Genomic DNA, 19,704 nt, shown 5'->3' on the forward strand with positions numbered 1-19,704 from the left:
CCCTCGAACATCCGTTATGTATATTCCCGTACAAGTGGGACATTTTACTTGAAAATACAAGTGAACATTGCATCGTAATCTGGAATAGTAAAGACACTGCACTAACGTATGTTTGTTTACGTTTACCCTTCAATGACTTAAGATGAATACCGGTATGATACCTTTTAAATGTCTGCAGAGATCTCGTCACCAAAAGGGTGTTTGACATTTGTTTTACCGTCGTTTCTGTTTGCGTAAGTTGCACAGCACAGTCGTGGAATGGTTTCGTCAAATTCGCCCGGATGCAGTCAGCTAGCTGCGCGGCGGCGTTGGGAGTGTTGCATAGCAACGCAGGGACAGGATACCTGTTTTGCATGTCGGTTTCGTTCATGTGACAGCCGACGTAGAGTCAAGGTGATTAGATCTTGTTGGATGTTCATGTGAAAGCCGACCCAGAGTCAAGATGATTGGATCCTGGTGGACAAGGAAATCGTCATTCGCTCTGCAAGGACAGGTAAAGTGGTGACGTTAAGGTATTAATTATGAGGCTATGTCCCAATTCCTGGGTTGAATGAAAACTTCCCCACAAGTATAACGGCTTGCCAAAACTTTTCTAATTCGACCAGTAACATTGTATGGGGGAAGACATTTCCCGTTAGTTGCTGCTGATCATTAGCTGCAAAAGTCTTCCTCCTTGGCTGTAGTACTTCTTCTTCTTCGAGTAGCCTTTTTTCTTAAAAGCCGACTGTGAAGATTTTGGCATAAATTTCATGTCCACTATAAAAATAGAAGAATTCCTTAGATGTATAGAAGACATACATCTTTCATTGACAACAGACAATGCGTATAAAATTCCGTGGAGTCGTAGCTGAGCCTATATTTCAACACTGGTTTCGACCAACAGTTAAGGCCGTAGTTACGCAAAGTGCTGAAAAATGTTGAGACTGAAATAAATAACCGCCATAATAATTAAAATAAAAATGAAGAGGGAGTCTAATTATAGAAAATATGGATGCCACCGACTTTGCAAAAAGAAGAATTCTAAGAATCGATTACTTGTAACCAAGAAAGATGTCACTTATCACCCAGAAACCTAAGCATTTGGTATCATTTCACGGTTGTAGCGCTTCCTACACAGGTCATAATGACCTTATAAAGTAAGGCTCCCGTAAGTTTCCCACTCAGTTGTTCCTGTTTCATTTCTGAAGATGTTCCGTTAACGATGACGAAACGTTGGTGGGTAGTTTTGTTTTGATCAGGCTCTCAATTAGGTAGTCTTAACTCAACAAAAAACAATAGTTAATATCTGGACCATGAGACAGTCAAAACTGCTTAAAAATAATGATTTAACGTTCTACGTTGAAACTAAACGCATTATTTGATCCAACTTTGCTGCAACAAGAGGCTTACTGTGTCCATTTGTACGGAAAATTTAGATCATCCACTCTTCAGATCATTCCTTATTTGTGTCTTCATGAAACTCGAAGATTTCTTTGACGGGAAACGTTTTGGAAGCGACGCCGGGGAGGAGAGTGTAGCGAACAACTGACTTAGTGGCATGGCAGCTGCAGAATATGACTCAGGAGTTCTAAAGATGTTGGGCATAAATAAAAAATGCTTCAGTAACGGAGGTGATTACAAAAAGAAATATCGTCAGTTTGAAGTACATGAGATGTAATTTTTGTTAATAAAACGATTTCTACACTTTGTTAAAGCCAAAAGGGCCTGTTGTACGACACTTGAGGGGTTTTGTAAGAGAAGTAATTTCTTAACTTCATTGCATTATTGGCTCCGTGTATACTATTTTGCTTGTACGGATTGGGCTTAATGTCACTACCCATCTTAACCCATTGTGGACATGTAATCTTGTTTGTCTGTGATAGTTATAGATACGAATACTAGAGTCCACTCACGTCTTTCTAGATAATTATTAATATAAACACGAGAGAGCACTCCTATTAAATCAGAGATCTCTGAAATCGTTCATTGTTGATTCTAACCTGATACGGAGATGTTTTCAACGGAGAAAGAGTTTTTGCTTTAGGTTGGTTGGTTGGTTGGTTGGGGAAAAAGACCAGACAGCGTGGTCATCGGTCTCATCGAATTAGGGGAGGATTGGGAAGGAAGTCGGCCGTGCCCTTTCAGAGGAACCATCCCGGCATTTGCCTGGAGCGATTTAAGGAAATCACGGAAAACCTAAATCAGGATGGCCGGACGCGGGATTGAACCGTCGTCCTCCCGAATGCGAGTCCAGTGTCTAACCACTGCGCCACCTCGCTCGGTTTTTGCTTTAGAAACGTGGTACAAACGTGACTATAATTTAATAATAAATGAGTGGAATCATAATTTCAACGCTTTCCACCTACAAGGAAAGACATCTACAATTTGCGGAAATACAACGGGAAAAGTTGATCTGCTGCGAGTAACCACAGGTCGAGCAGGCTATCAGTAAGTGATGAAACTAAGCTCAGTTTTACAAGCTGTTATCCAGAATCCTAAAAAATTCGGAATTGAATGTTATAATTAATAATCTTGAAGTGTCGATAAAGTGTTCAGTTCTTTCAGCATTTCTGTTGTTTTGTATTCAATGGTTACGATGTGCAGTGACTTTTGGCCCACTCTGTATATTCAGTGATGAAATACTCTTGAAGTAGTGAGACTGGTTTGCCTTTGTAGACAGCGGGAACAGATATTCATAAGACCACAGAAGGTATATTTTCGGAGGTTTAATTTTAAGATGGCTGCTGATTGGTCAATATTTGCGGAATTGCTGGACATTGCAGTATCTTGGGCAGCGTGGAGGGTAAAAATCGTAGAGGGAGACCAAGAGATGAATACACTAAGCAGATTCAGAAGGATGTAGGTTGCAGTAGGTACTGGGAGACGAAGAAGCTTGCACAGGATAGAGTAACATGGAGAGCTGCATCAAACCAGTCTCAGGACTGAAGACCACAACAACAACAACATATAGAACTAATACCCTAAAGCTATGACACCTTCACGGCAATTGTAAAGAGATGTTCGAGAATGTCTACTCCTCGCGGCTGTCGAACATTTTATATCCCCGGGCTTACTTCAGACCAAGCCACCCTACAAGCGGAATACAGCTACTTATTTTAAGGAAACCATTTCAGTGAAGCAACTGTGTAAACAGGGACAAGCTTATTTCCTCTATAAGGAAAACAAAAAGGGATAAGTGGATAAAAGCTTTAGAAAACTTGGATCTCAAAGGAGACAGCCATAAAGTTTGGAGGCTTCTGAGACGCTTAAACAATGATCTGACTAAGATCATTACACATCATATCACTGCCAGTCAAATAGCACATCAGTTACTGATGAACGGGAAGCCAACACATAAATCACAAAAACCGAAATTGCAAAGAGAAGAGCAAGAGGAGAGTAATGGCCTTACATCATCATTCAGCATGGAAGAACTACAGAAGGCTATCAAACAAAGAAAAAATGGCAAATCAGCTGGCTTGGATGATATACGAACCTAGCAAATCAAACACTTCACCTTAAATACAAAGAAATGGATTCCTCAAGTTTTCGATAACTGTGTAAGCAGAAACTAAATTCCAAAGATGTGGTAGGAGAGTCGAGTGTTTGCTTTGCTGACTCCTGGCAAGGAAGGAAATGATCCAAAGAATTTTAGACCATTTGCACTACTTTGTCATTATTACAAATGGCTGGAAAGACTAATTTTGTATCGCCTGTCACCTGCAATTGACTCCTCATTTATACCTCAGCAATCTGGATTTAGTCCAGGTAAAAGCTGTACTGGACAATTGATAAATTTCACACAGCTTATAGAAAATCGATTTGAAGCTCGTAAGGTGACAGGAGTCGCATTTGTCGACTTATCTGCGGCGTAAGATACGATCAGTCACCAGCTTCTACTAGTCAAAGTCTACAATCTGATCAAAGATTTAGGTCTCACCAGACTCATCACCTCCCTTCTGCAGAACAGCAGGTTCTTCGTCGACTTTAAAGGACAGCCTAGTCTATGGAGACTACAGAAGAATGGCCTCCCGCAAGGAAGTGTTTTGGTTCCAATTCTGTTTAATATGTACACGAATGACCAACCTATAGTCCCAAACTCCTGGAGCTTCTTATATGCTGACAACCTCGCTCTAGCCACACAGAGCAGAGATTTTGAATCAGTGGGTAAGAACCTCACGAATGCCCTTGAAGATCTACAACACAAACCAACTTAAACCAAACCCTTTAAAGACCCAAGTGTGTGCTTTTCATTTGAGAACCAAGGAAGCCACTCGCAAGTCGAAAATGGTATGGTCGGGGGTTGAACTGGAACACTATGAGACTCCAAAATACCTAGGAGTGACACTTGAGAGATCTCTCATTTTCAAAAAGCACTGCGTGAAATGCAAGTCGGAAGTCTCCACCAGGAACAATGTCCTACGGAAACTGGCCGGATCACAGTGGGGTAGTCAACCTGAAACAATCCGAACATCTACAATGACACTATTCTATTCTACGGCAGAGTACACCTGTTCTGTTCGGTGTAATTAAACTCATGAACAGTGGATGTAGCTCTCAACGAAACCTGCAGAATTATAACAGGTTGCCTGAAACCCACTCTAGTCGAATGGCCTTACCACCTGGCAGGAATAGCACCACCACCTGTTTGAAGAGGAGAGCTGCGAACAAGGATAGAAAGGCAGTGGAACAGCAAATTACTCATCCTCTTTATGGGCATGAACCGCATCCGCAACGACTGAAGTCAAGGAAGTGTTTCCTTAGGACATCAAAGGAAATTAGAACCACTGCTGAAAAAACTAGGATGCAACTATGGAGGTCTAAGACCTACCTTCCCCATGGTTGTAAAAGAGTTGTAGAAGCCTTACCTACAGGTCATGACAGGGAATGGACAACTTGGAAGTCCCTGAATAGACTGAGGTCCGGCGTTGGAAGACAAAAAGTTAGCCTGGCAAAATGGGAATACACTGATTCAAGCAATATTCGGTGTGACTGTGGAGAACAGACAGTCCGGCACATGCTTCGGTGTCGATTGTGTCCAGCCTCCTGCACAGAAGATGACCTTCAACAAGCAAGAGAAAATGCACTGGAAGTGGCCAAGTTTTGGTCAAAAGTAATTTAATCATAACTGTGTAAAATGTATGTACATGTACCTGTATGTTTGTGGCACGAGAATAATAATAATGCGATAATTCACGGGTATTTTATTAACCACACCTTACATCTACGAAAATATAGGGGATAGGTCATAAAGGTTTTTCTTTCAAGCCCATCTGGAAATTAGATTGTTAGGTTATATACAGTCTCTTGAAGATATTCACATAGTGACTGGGATGAAAAAGATCGAAAGCATGTTATAGCATTATTGGTTGAGAAATCACTATGGATAACTTAGTCGTGTAGTTTTATAACTTATTCTGTTTGCGTGCAAGGGAGTTTTTCCGTTTTTAAGTTTGAGATTTGTGATTTAAGTGTATCTGTTCAGGGAAGGTGACTTTTAATAAGTGCGAATAAAGGGAATGTTCTTTTTCTGTTTGTGATGGGAGCAGTGCGAGGACAAAACTCGGTGCTCGAACAGAACATACTCCTGTCCAGTAGTACCCAGGGAGCTGTCGAGTTCAACATCTCCATTTCATGGATCACCATCAACATGTCATACCGCCTCATTGCTTGAGACATTGCGCAGAGGTTCGGATATTGGCAAAATGTCTGGTGGTCATATCCCATCTGCACTTACCAGTAAATTTTAGCTGTGAACATTTCCTCATTAGTAGTATTCGAAACGGCTACCTCCAAATTGAATACCATCGCACAGAAGTTAGCGATGTTGGCTACGAATGCTGGGAGAGACCGGCATTTGTCATTCCAACGCAGTCTGAAACGCGACACTCACTCCACCTCCCATAAAATTTTTGTGGTTTTCGCTTATCAAGCTCGGCAGAGTATCTTTTCTCTGCCGGAATTTGCTACTATTTTTCGTTCTCATATTTTCCGAGCCAGGCAGGAATATATGCGTCTTTATTCTCGCCTTAATTACAATTCACAGCCAGTACAATATGTACCTTCTACAATGTGTCCAAAACATGAATGATCGCCACATTCACGCGGCTGCGCGTCTCTAGGCGTGGACGCGCGTGACTGAGCGTTTCGTATCAGGGCGTTGCGACGCCGTCTGCAGAATTTCAGCCGTTTAACGGGATGGAAAATTTCACGCCGAGGGAAACGAGCGTTTCCTCTTCTGTCTGCTGATTGGAGGAAACGCTTGCTCTTTCAAAAAAAGCAGCAGTTTGGTGATTAGTAATTATACCCACACCAGATTTTAGTGCTCTCAGTATGCAGGTGCGAGAAAGTTTAAATTTTAAAGAGAAATCACCGGGTGGACGAGAGCAGCCGCGGCAAGCAGTCGCTGCCTCCAAATCAAGTAAGAAATAATTTTTTTGGTGGAAACTGGGTCGATTTCGAATCAGTATTCTCCGTAACTAAGCAGCTCCATCGTTAGGAGCAGTGCGGAATCCTTACGGGTGACGATCTTAAATTCGTTTTTACAAATTCAGATGGAACCGAATTCGGCGCTTAGTTACGAAACAATTCACGCAACGTTTTTCCAGTTAACTGCCATGGTTTTTTGGCTCTGAGTCAAGAGCAGGCTTTGATGGTTCAATTAGTAATCCAAAGACCTGAACTTTGCATTCGAATCTTTGTGTGTGATTAACTGAGCGCCTGTTTTGTACTCTCTTTTCCCACTCGTTCTTTTCTGATAAACGATCGGTACTGTAGTATTGTTTACACGTATGGGACAGTAGTTTCAGTATTTTTATGTACGACTCATGTAAATGTGCTCTCAGTAGTACGCTCCATTTGCGAAATAAATATTAATAATGCAGCTAACTACTTCGTTGTACTCATTCTCGAAGTGCACTCCAGCACATGTCCCCATAACATGTAATGTTTAGCCCACTGTACCCTGTGAGAGAAAATTACTTAGTAATGTAGCAAAGTGTGATTCGTCACAGGCGTTCTGGAGTTCAATAATCAGAATTCCGTGGCGCAGTTTTCTCTTCGTGGTAGAGAGTAGGGCTGGTAATCGATTAAAATTTCATGCAACGTCCGGCGGCTTTGCACTTAGTGCTGAATAAAAAGTGTTTATTGCAGTATTTGTTCATAGTTAGTACTCAGCTACCCACACCCCATATTATAAGGCGAAGTCAACAACCACTTTCATCAAAAGTGTTGACCACTTTTAAGTTGTAGCATCGTATCTATATTTGTCGCCAGCGTACAAATAGCCACAAAAATAAGCCCAAAGGTGTTCATTTTCGGTAAAATAGGTAAGACTTCCCCGTTGATTGGTGGGATATCTTAAATAATGAACATATAGAGGAAATGTGACTCAAGTGATCTGTCGATCAAACTCTTAAGACAAAAATGGATGTAGTAGAATAATTAAAGGTGGTAGAGGTAATACATTGTAGATAAAAGCTTTCTTTAAAAAAGAAAAGAAAAACATAGGTTATCCCCCGACAAACCATGAATATTGCTGATGGCTTGGGTTTTGTTGGTCAGAGAGGCAGGTAGCCGTAGCTACTATCTCTTGAGAGGCTACACTAACGTATTCCTTAAGACGAGCAGGTCTTTTCAGAAGTTGCAGAGACAACAGTCTGGAAAATTGACTATTCCAGCCTTTTAACGTTAATCAAATGTTTCAAACGGCTCTGAGCACTATGCGACTTAACTTCTGAGGTCATCATCCCCCTAGAACTTAGAACTAATTAAACCTAACTAACCTAAGGACATTACACACATCCATGCCCGAAGCAGGATTCGAACCTGCGACCGTAGCGGTCACGCGGTTCCAGACTGAAGCGCCTAGAACCGCACGGCCACACCGGACGGCCTAACGTTAATCAAAATGGACATGCTTTGTTGGTATTGCGAACAGCTGAAATCAAGAGGAAACTGCAGCTGCTATATTTCCCGAGGGCATGCAGCTATACTTTATAATGATGATAACATTCTGTTGGGTACAGTATTCCGTAGGTGAAATATTCCCCCGTTCGGATCTCTTGCACAGAGACTACTCAAGTGAATGCTATCATCAGGAAAAACAAATCTGATGTTGTTTGGTTGCGACTTCTAGGCAGAACATGACAGCTTTATGAACATAAAATCAAATACGAGTAATTCAGTCGCAAATCTAATAATCAGAATGAAGGTGAGCTACTATTAACTTCATGATGAATGCAAGATCGCAGCCGAGGTAGACACAACGCCATCTCCCAGTACACTCGCATAAGTTTAAATGCTTACTAACTCCTCAAAAAATGAAAATTGGGAATGTGTAATTAAATAAAAAAATCAAATTGTTAAGAGAGAGACGAGGATTTAATTATGATGGGAGGCTGCAAATTGATAGCAGGAAAAATAATCGAAGAACATGGACAGGAGGAGAAGAATAAAAGGGCAAGCCAACTGGTAAAAATTTGCGAATGTTACAATTTAATCGTTGGCAGCACATGATTTAAGAAACGTGGAAAGAGGATACATACGTAGAACAGACCTGGAGACACTGGAATCTTTAAGGTATATTATAAAATGGAAATACAGATTCAGAAACCATATTTTAAACTGAAAAACAATTACAGGAGCAAATATAGACGAGCACTATATTTTATTGGTTGTGAAAAGGGGATGAAAACGAAGAAATTACAAAAAAGAAATTTAAGGAGTTGGGACACAGGTAAATTGAAAGAACCAGTGGGTGTTGAGAGTTTCAAAGGAAGCCTTAGTGAAAGATTGATGAAACAGGGGAAAGGAAAATTAAAAAAATGTTTAAATGTGTGTGAAATCTTATGGGACTTAACTGCTAAGGTCATCAGTCAATAACCTTACATACTACTTAACGTAAATTATCTTTAGGACAAACACACACCCATACCATAGGGAGGACTCGAACCTCCGCCGGAACCAGCCGCATATTCCATGACTGCAGCACCCTACAGCGCTCGGCTAATCCCGCACTGCGAAAGGAACAGAATAAAGACGAATGGGAACTTTGAGAGATGACACAGTGAAGAAAACAGAACATGAAACATTCTACATATGAGACACAATAGAAAACATTGGATAACACGTATGAAACTGAATTTGATAGCTGGAAGGGGAAAATGTAAAAATGTAACAGATAAATTAAGCAAACGGGAATGAAGAAGTCTAAAAGTGAACCTCGCAGGAAGTTCAAAATGGTGAAGCAGAAATGGTTACCAGACAAATGCGAAGCCGTAGAACTATGCATTCCCATGGGAAACAAATATGTTACCAACGGGAAAATCAGGAAAACCTTTGGAGAAAAGAAGCCTAGGTTCATCAATTTTAGGAACTCAGATAGCAATCCAATACAAAACAGATTGATAAAAATAAATATGAAGTCAGATAGCAAGAGGCGCGAGAGGGGAGTGGTGGAAAGTTGTGAGGCTATGTTACCAAGATGGTGGCCGTTTTGGAAATCATCAACTTGAATGCAACTCATGATATTCAAATATTAAAACAATATTCAAATATTAAAACAGATAGAGCATACACGGAATAAACAATGGCTCTTTTCTCACAAGAAGAGTAATTCTCGAGTTACGGCTGATGTTTGCTCTGTACAGGTGGCTTGAAAGTTGATGGCGTTAACACAAGCCGACGCATTGAGACCTTCTCGATAACTGGAGAGAACATCAGCCATATCATCGCAGAAAATTTCAACCAATGTAATCTATGCAGGCCATTCGTTACCCACAATACGGAACTACTCGCGAAATTTTATGCAAATGCTCTGTCACAGGTAATTTGAAACCTAGACCTCCAAAACGCCTACAGATTAAGCAACATCAGCCGCTGGTGTGGCATCGTTCAGTAATGCAGTGCTCGTCGTGTGTCGCAAGGCTCTATGATCAGCCTTATACCAGTGATGACAATTTAGGCAACATATGAACGACACACTCAAAAATGCAAAAGTTACTGACAAAATCGTCCTGGACTGAAGAAAAGTGCAATGAAAAATTATTGAGAGAAGGGGACAACAATGGGAATTTGAATTGAGGAGGGAGGCGTGCTAGGATAGTCCGTGCAGTTGTGCAAAGCCACTGAGCCAGGGTGCATCTGCTTGGTGAGCAACTGTACAGGTTTCAAATCCCGGCTCTGGTGAAAATTTTCATTCGTCGCTTCTGTCTGCATGTATACTAAAAGAAGCTACAGAGCAAAGGGCATTGTTGGATATGACACAGAGAAGCCAAACTACGGCACTGGACATATCTCGAAAGAAAAAATGCAGAGGATAAAAAACAGAAGCATTCCCAGAATGTCCCTATTATGAAGCGTTACCCGTGGAATTAACTGCAGCAACTACGACATGGTGAATACGATGAGGGACAGAGAAGAAGGGCGCTGCCTTTAGTGTCTGATGTCGGAAGCGGCGAGCCACGCACCTTTGGCGGAGCCCGGCAGCTGAGACGGACGGACGGAAGGCAGGCAGGCAGGCGGCCGCGGTGCCCGTTCTCCGCACACTGCTGCTCCCTCGCTGAGCCGCCGCTACGGAACGACAAGAGAAGACCCACAGGTGGCGGCGGTACAGTTGCGTAGGCGAATTTACTCAGCAGCGCCCGCTCACTTCTCCTTCGGCCGCAACCGTTCGATGTATTGCTGTCTGTTGCGGCGTGTATTGAACACGTTCGAACATGTTCGAGTATAATGACTTTTCTGGAGACTAGAAATCTACTCTGTAGGAATCAGCATGGGTTTCGAAAAAGACGATCGTGTAAGACCCAGCTCGCGCTATTCGTCCACGAGAAATGGCTCTGAGCACTATGGGACTTAACTTCTAAGGTCATCAGTCCCCTAGAACTTAGAACTACATAAACCTAACTAACCTAAGGACACCACACACATCCATGCCCAAGGCAGGATTCGAACCAGCGGCCGTAGCGGTCGCACGGTTCCAGACTGTAGCGCATAGAACCGCTCGGCCATCCCGGCCGGCCGTCCACGAAAATCAGAGGGCCATAGACACGGGTTCCCAGGTAGATTCCGTGTTTCTTGAGTGCCGCAAGGCGTTCGATACAGCTCCCCACAGTCGCTTAATGAACAAAGTAAGAGCATATGGACTATCAGGCCAATTGTGTGATTGGATGGAACCCATATAACAGAACGCAGCATGTCATTCTCAATGGAGAGAAGTCTTCCGAAGTAAGAGTGATTTCAGGAGTGCTGCAGGGGAGGGTCGTAGCACCGTTGCTATTTGCAATATACATAAATGACCTTGTGGATGACATCAGAAGTTCACTGAAGCTTTTTGCGGATGATGCTGTGGTACATCGAGAGGTTGTAACAATGGAAAATTATACTGAAATGCAGGAGGATCTGCAACGAATTGACGCATGGTACAGGGAATGGCAATTGTATCTCAATGTAGTCAAGTGTAATGTGCTGCGAATACATAGAAAAATCCTTTATCATTTAGCTACAATATACCACGTCAGGAACTGGAAGCAGTTAATTCCATTATTTGGGAGTAGGCATTAGGAGTGATTTAAAATGGAATGACCATATAAGGTTGATCGTCGGTAAAGCAGATGCCAGAATCCTAAGGAAATGCAATCCGAAAACAAAGTAGGTTACAGTACACTTGTTCGCCCACTGCTTGAATGTTGCTCACCAGCGTAGGATCCGTACCAGATAGGGTTGATAGAAGAGATAGAGAAAATCCAACGGAGAGCACAGCGCTTCGTTACAGGATCATTTAGTAATCGCGAAAGCGTTACGGAGATGATAGATAAACTCCAGTGGAAGACTCTGCAGGAGAGACGCTCAGTAGCTCGGTACGGGCTTTTGTTGAAGTTTCCAGAACATGCCTTCACCGAGGAGTCAAGCAGTATATTGCTCCCTCCTACGTATATCTCGCGAAGAGACCATGAGGGTAAAATCAGATAGATTAGAGCCCACACAGAGGCATATCGACAAACTTTCTTTCCACGATCAATACGAGACTGGAATAGATGGGAGAACCGACAGAGGTACTCAAAGTACCCTCCGCCACTCACAGTCAGGTGGCTTGCGGAGTACGGATGTAGATGTAGGTGTGTGTCGTCGACACTCGGCGTCTTTGCGCAACGGAATCAAGCATCTCATCAGTGATGTGGTACAACGGGTTCTTTACAAAAGTCGTCATTGATTCCGCAAACAGAAATCTTCCGAAATTTAGTTCGCTTTACTCATCAGCGAGATCCACAGCGCCTCGTGTAACGTTATGCGTATTTAGTAGATCTAATCGTCCACCCAGTATTGGTACGAGGTAATATGAGTTCGTTCTAAGGGTCAACGGTAATGGGCCCACGTCTTAGGGTGCGCCGCGGCAGTTCCAGCTTCCAGCTACATGACCTTTACAGTCGAATCCAGATACAAAGACTGCTTAGCACCGTCACCAGAAACGGATAAATCCCATCGCTGGGAATTCAGACTACGCGTTGGTCGCTTAAGAGGACCAGCTGTGCTAGCAGCAACGGCGGGCTTTGAGATTAGACGATAAGTCACATCAAATATTAATGCAAATCCGAAAATATTTGCGATATCATAAAAGTGAGACACATTCAATGACACAACAATATTTCCATATGTTTAAAACTATAGAAGTCAATATTTCATAGCGAATAAACTCTGAACTATCAACTTTTAATCGCTTCATGCGATTTCAGCATACGATATATCAGTTGATAGCATTGCACTATATCCATCATCCCTGAAAACTACTTATATGTAATTTAGTTATTGATTCACAACGTCTTTTTGTCCGTTTCCTTATGCAAATATTTGTCAGAACTTCGTATTCTCCACATTTACACAGAAAATGAACACAGCGTGAATACCACACATTCTGTCATACTTGTGTAATTATTGAATGAGCAGTTTGCTACTTTTCCAGTAACTTCATCTAAATATTGATTGTAAGTGTTATTAAATAAATGTGTTAATTTAGAAATTGCCGATCGCATATTTTAGCGGACATCACAATTGAACAGAAAATCAAACGACGCTTATGTTGAGAAGGCATAAATAATTGCTTAAACAACATTAACGAAAATCAGTTGACATTTATCGTGAGCACATTTGCGGATGAATTCTGGCTTGTTTATTTATGAACTATTACTTACATTTATCGTAATTGATCTGGGAGTGACACAATATTTATAACATTTTCTTCTTTAAATATTGTTATAGTATATTAGTTTAGTCCCGGAAGTGGTCAACTTGAATCAAATCATGGAAAACGGTAGGATCTTATGGGACCAGACTGCTGAGGTCATAGGTCCCTAAGCTTACGCACTATTTAATGTAACTTAAACTAACTTGACAACACACACACCCATGCTCGAGAGAGGACTCGAACCTCCGACGGGGGTAGCCACTCGGAGCGTGACAAGGCCCCTAGACTGCGCGGCTACCCCGAGCGGTATCAAATCATGTCTGTAGAGCTTAAGGAAGATATATTTTTGTTGATCTTCAGCCAATAGGAAAGCAGGTAGTAGCGGAACACTACGGAAATCAAATGGAGACTCGGACTTCTCGAGTTAAGGGAACGATTCCGAGCACTTCATGTCGAGTAACCTTTGTGATGCGATCGTGGAGATCTTTTGGAGGTGAACGTGCGCTATCATACTTCTGAAGGTACTTGGTGTTTCGAGAGGTCTCAATTTTCTCCCAGTGTAGAACTTCTTCCACTCGTATCATGGAATCGAAGATAGAAAGAGTATGAGTTACAGTTCATTGTATCGCCTGAGTTGTGAATCATCATGTTGAACTCTGAGCTGTTTTGAGTTGATGATTATTTCTTGTACTGTGATTACGAAATGAACTTCGTTTTTATGCATCTTTTATAACTGTTTCATTGTGAATTTTGCTGTCATTCTCGTAAAGCTCCCAACGTAACTTAACTGCACTAGATAATGGTATTTCTGTCTGTATTATACTTGATTGTCGTAGGACCACTCCTCGTTTACCTGGGATGTCCTTTCATCAATAACCATTATTCAGTATAATTCTTTGTCGTTTACATCAATTACAAATTTCAGTAAGTCATTCATTTATTTTTTATATTTCTCTCTATTGTATTACCTCGCAATTCTAGCGAGTACATAGAGTGTTTGACTCCACGATCACAGCGACACGTTTTAATTGCAGTGAATCAGCTGTGGGGCGTGAAAGCAGACTTGCGCACCTCGATCCTATGACTGTATCAGCTATTCTTTTCAAACAGAGCCATGCATAGCCTCAGTATCTAAATTACAAGTAACCGCAGATAAAGACGCAGATAGTTTACTAGTGAAAACGCTGTTTAGCAGACCAGCTGCACAGCAGTAACCGTTAGATACCGTCACACACATACAACGACGCTGAGGTAGATGAGTGGGACAAGTAAAAGTGGCCCGGGAATAGAGCTCCAGGGTACAAAGAAGCACAGTAGAGGAAACTAAATATAATACTAACCTTACTATAGCAGATGTTTTCTGGTGAACTACAGCCACATTTTTTGATGTGCGGGCACATTTCGGAATATTTGTTTGGCTTGTTCAAAACAGATTGACACCATTTTCTGTTTAACCGTTGCATGGCACTCTTCACTGGCAACTTGACACCGTTTAACGTCTCAGCAAAAAATTGACAACATCGTTTCTACGACTTCGTTGTCACGTAACTCTCCATAACGAACACCCGCTGCTCCGATGTGAGTCCCATCGTTCCCTTTGCACTGCTCTACTCACGCTGACAGCCCGCACTATGCTCCGAACCGGTGTGGATCACATGGCGGTCGTACACGTGGTGTGCAGGTCACGGCTATGTGCATACTGTCACGTCCAGTCATATCCATTTGTTATGTGCCCTATCCTGTACATCTACATCTACATGATTGCTCCGCAATTCGCAAACTAAATGCTTGGCAGAGGTTTGATCGAACCACATTCAATTTCTCTACCGATCCACTCTCGAACAGCACGCGGAAAAATCTTACTTCTTCCCGTGAGACGTCTGTTTCTCTTATTTTATTATGATAATCATCTTTCCCTATCTACGAGGCCATCAACAAAGTATGTTCGCACTCGGAGGAGACAGTTGGGGATGAAAATTTCATGACAAGATCCTGCTTCAATGAAAAAAATACTTTGTCTTCAAATTTGCTACCCCAATTCGTGTATCATATCCAAGGCACTCTTTCCATATTTCGCGATAATACAAAATGAGCTGCCCGTCTTTGAACTTTTTCAATGTCCTCCGCAAATACTATCTGGTAAGGATCCTACAAAGCCCAGAAATGCTGTAGCAAAGGACGATCAAGCGTAGTGTAGGCAGTGTCTTCATTTCCTATGTGTTCTGCCAGTAAATCACAATCCTTAGCTCTCATCCGCACAACATTATCTTTGTGGTCGTTCCAGTTTATATTATTCGTAATTCTAATGAAATGGTTCAAATGGCTCTGAGCACTATGGGACATAACATCTGAGGTCATAAGTCCCCTAGAACTTAGAACTACTTAAACCTACCTAACCTAAAGACATCACACACATCCATGCGCGAGGCAGGATTCAAACCTGCGACCGTAGCAGCTGCGCGGTTCCAGACTGAAGCGCCTAGAACCGCTCGGCCACACTGGCCTGCCGTAATTCTAACTCCTATGTATTTGGTTGAATTCACAACCTTTACATTTGTATGATTCATCGTGTAAGTGAAATTTAGCGAATTCTTTTTGGTACTCATCTTGATGGCTTTTCGTTATTTATAGCCAGTTGCCACTATTCGCATCATACAGATATCTTGCATAAATCATTTTACAATTGGTTAGGATCATTCGATGATACGACCATCTATAAACTATCTTTTCAGGCTGTTCAGATTGTCTCCAAAATCGTTTACGTAGATCAGGAACAGCAAAGAGCGTGTAACACTTCCTTGACGAACTCCAAATACTACTTCTGCCTTACTCGATGACTGTGTCAACTGCTATAAACTGTGACCTTTCTCACAGAAAACCACGAATCGAGTCGCACAAATGAGACGATGCTCCATAAGCACACGATTTTATTAGAAGTCAATTGTCAGGAACGGTGTCCAAAGCCTTCTGGGAATCCAAAAATGTGGAATCAATTTGAGGTCCTCTGTCGATGACACTCAATACTACGTGAGAATAAAGAGCTACATCTGTTTCGCAACAACGATATTTTCAGAATCCGTGTTAGCTGTTTGTCAATATATTGTTTTATTCGAGGAAATTAATACTGTTCGAAGACAGTGTATGTTCAAAAATCTTACTCCAAATTTATGTTACTGATATGGGTCTGTAATATAGCGTAATACTCCGATTATCTTTCTTGAGTATTAATGTGACTCGTGTCTCTTTCCGGTCTCTAGGCACGGCTCTTTCAACGAACGAGCTTTTGGATTGATTGGTCAGTGAGGGGCTATTGTATCAGCAGATTCTGAAAGGAATCTAACTGGTATACTATCTGCACCGGAGGCTTTCGCTTCATAAGGAGATGTAAGCTGCTTCGCTACACCTAGGATACGTACTTCGCAGTTGCTCTTTCTTCGAGCTCTGGAATAGCTACTACGTCTTCTTTTGTAAAGGAATTTCGGAAAGCCGTGTTTAGTAACTCTGCTTTAGTGGTACTATCATCAATAACACCACCATTTTTAGTGGACAATGAAGGTATTGACGGCGTCGTGCCGCTGGTGTACTTTACATACGATCTGAATCTCTGCGTTTTCTGCCAGGATTAGAGACTGAGTTGCGTTCTGGAAACTATCGAAAGCATGTCGAACTTGTGTAAAACTTCGACAGCCTTGGGGACTTCGCTTTCTTTATATTTAGCATGCTTTTCGCGCTGCGTCCATAACACTGTTCTGATCTGTTTTGTGTATTACGAGGGTTCAATACCGTCTACCATCAGTTTATTAGGTCTAATTCTCGCAAATTCTGTCGTTACTATTTCCTTTAATTCAGACCACGTTTGGACTATTCTACATAGATTAGGAGTGGAGACTGTCACTTTGGAAGATGTCAGATGTATTTTTACCATTTGTGAAGAAAATATATCTAATTTTTCGTGGGTTTGGATTTACGCTATTCAATCTTGCTACAAAGCCCTTGTGCTCATTCATCCTGTATCCGACATGGTGGTCCCTATTTGCTACAGATTACTTGTTGCTGAGATGGCAAGTATATTTTCACTAACATAAATACTTCGTTTTATGCCTACCACCGACTTTCAAGATGTATTTTCGCTATCATATCGAGGTCAGATCGTTGTTCCTCGACTACAGGAAGTGATTCGGTACAGCCCAGCACTGTCCATTGCAGATAACATACGAGCTTACCGAGTCGGACTAGATTTGAACTGGACTCACGACTTATTTGCGTATAGAATTATAAACCGGAGAAAATCGACAGTTTTGAAAGTAGTTTCAGGTGTACCCGAAGGAACTGAGAAAGGCCCATTGATGTTTACGAGTACTCGCCAGTATCAAAAGAGACGGAGAGTATTGTCAATAGAGAAGCACCAACAGTGGAACGGGTCGGTGAGGACCCCTTAGTGACTTCGAACGTATACAAGTCAATACGAGGGCGTGCTGCAAAGTAACGTCTCCGACAGGAAGGAGCGACACACAGCAGTCAGTCACAATCCCATTAGTTTTTACTACTCTTGCATTTCTATATTTCGGCTACAAATAGCCATATTCAGTGTGACTTAGTAGGCTTCCCCGGGGAAGTAAGTCTTGAAAGTCTCTTCGGACTTGCTGCCAGATCCTAAATTCAACTCGATTCGATATTTCGGCCATCCAACTGGTTACCATCATCAGGAGAATGCTGCTTCTGCTGATGAGTCCACCTGAGAACACCAAAAACCGTAGTGATGAATGTATGGTGTGGGATTCTGGAGAACAGAATTACGGGCCCCTATTCCATCGAAGGAAATCTTACTTGTAGGAAGTACACCACACTCCAACAAGAAACATTAGGTGTGTTTAGGAACAAGGAACAGAATGTGATATCAACACGAAGGGTGTGCGGCACATTTTTCGCTGGTAGCTAGAAATGAGATGCAGAGGCAATTCCCAAATCGTTGGATTGGACACGGACGAGATGTGTCTTGGCCGGCTCGATCGCCAGGCTTGACGCCTCCGGATTTCTTCTTGTGGGAATTCGTAAAAGACATTTCTTATAAAGACGTTCCAACTACACCTGAAGATATGCGAGAGGGAATTGTCAGAGCATGTGCTCGGATATGTGCCGATGATAAGAAAAAGTTGACCTTAATATCTGTGAAGCGACCCCACCTAGCAAGAAAAAACCATATTATGCCCCTCGTTGTCTCATGGAACTTTTGACCCACAAACTTTCCAGTTCCTATCATACTTTCGGAGTTATTCTTGGTGGCAATAAAAATAGTGATTCACCCTGTAGAATGCTAATAAACTCTTGTTTTACATTAAAAACAATAAGAGTTTTCACATAAAAATACGGAGACCACTTTTCAGCACGCCCTATAGATGCCACATGCCAAACAAATCCGTCATGGACGTTTCGACCCCTCTAAGGCTATTCACTCGATTGGTGGCGACATGATTATGAAGTAGTAACGCAAAGGAACAGCCACAATTAAACCAAGATCAAGTAGTTATCACTTACTTATGGACAGGGACCGTCGAGCATTGTGTAGGTTGTTGTAAAGAACCGTGCGAAATCAGCGGAATGAACCACTCTTGAGTTCCAATCCAGCTAGCACAGTACTGTCAGTAGAAAGTTAAACAGAGGAGGTACAGTGGCTGAGCAGCTCTTCATAAGCCACACATAGCGACGCTTCGCATGGTGTACAATGCTACGACATTGGGCGGTGGATGGCTGACAAACACTTATTTGGAATGACGAAGCACGCTATACATTGAGGTAGTCCGATGGAGGGGTTTGGATTTCATGAGAGCTGCCATCATGTGTAGTGCCAACTGTAAAGTACAGAGTAAATGGAGTCACTGTATATGGGTGTTTTTCGTGGTTATTAAGAAAACGCTAGATTCGTAAGTATATACATTTTACACCATTGTGTACAGTAGTGAACAATTTGGAGACACAACAATGCACTGCATCATAAGGCATCATCTGTGAAGCAATAGCTTGTGGACAAAAACATTCCTGAAATGGACTGAATTGCTCACTGTCCCTATCCGAGCCCACAGGAACACTGTGGATATGAGTTAGAGCGTCGCCGTCGCCCGAGACTCCACCATCCGACATTACTATCCCCTCTGGTTTCAGTTCTTGAGGGAGAATGGGTTGTTATCCTTCCACACCGATTCATAAACCTTTCTGAAATTGATCGAAGAGTTCATGGGTGACTGCCGGTTCATAGTGCCCTACGGTCACAATATTTCGGCGATCAGACATGTCGCCATGATCAGGTGCGCTGACGAACTGAGCTCCAGAGGGCAGGCTACCACATTATATACCCTCCCCCCACGGACCCGTTCCCTCTGGAAGCCCAGATCATGGAGGGAATGGGCCCGTGGGCGTATATAAGGTGGTCGCCCGACCTTGGAATGCCAATGGCATCCACCATCAAAAGCGTGCGCTAGACACTTTCCTAGATGACAATGGGGTGGATGTTGCACTTTGTACGTGAGACACATCTCAAACGTCATCAT

The 19,704-nt window shown here is 42.3% G+C and overlaps 1 protein-coding gene across 1 annotated transcript in view; it reads left to right on the forward strand.

The window, feature by feature from the left end:
• The first annotated feature begins 442 nt into the window (after positions 1-442).
• Positions 443-19,704, forward strand: part of LOC126419670 (uncharacterized) — a 96,406-nt gene continuing 77,144 nt past the window's right edge. The window contains exon 1 of the mRNA XM_050086857.1: positions 443-493. Coding sequence (XP_049942814.1) covers positions 443-493 — 51 coding nt within the window. The remainder of the gene's footprint in view (positions 494-19,704) is intronic.

This window comes from Schistocerca serialis, chromosome 9 (assembly GCF_023864345.2).
Source record: "Schistocerca serialis cubense isolate TAMUIC-IGC-003099 chromosome 9, iqSchSeri2.2, whole genome shotgun sequence".
NCBI lineage: Eukaryota > Metazoa > Arthropoda > Insecta > Orthoptera > Acrididae > Schistocerca > Schistocerca serialis.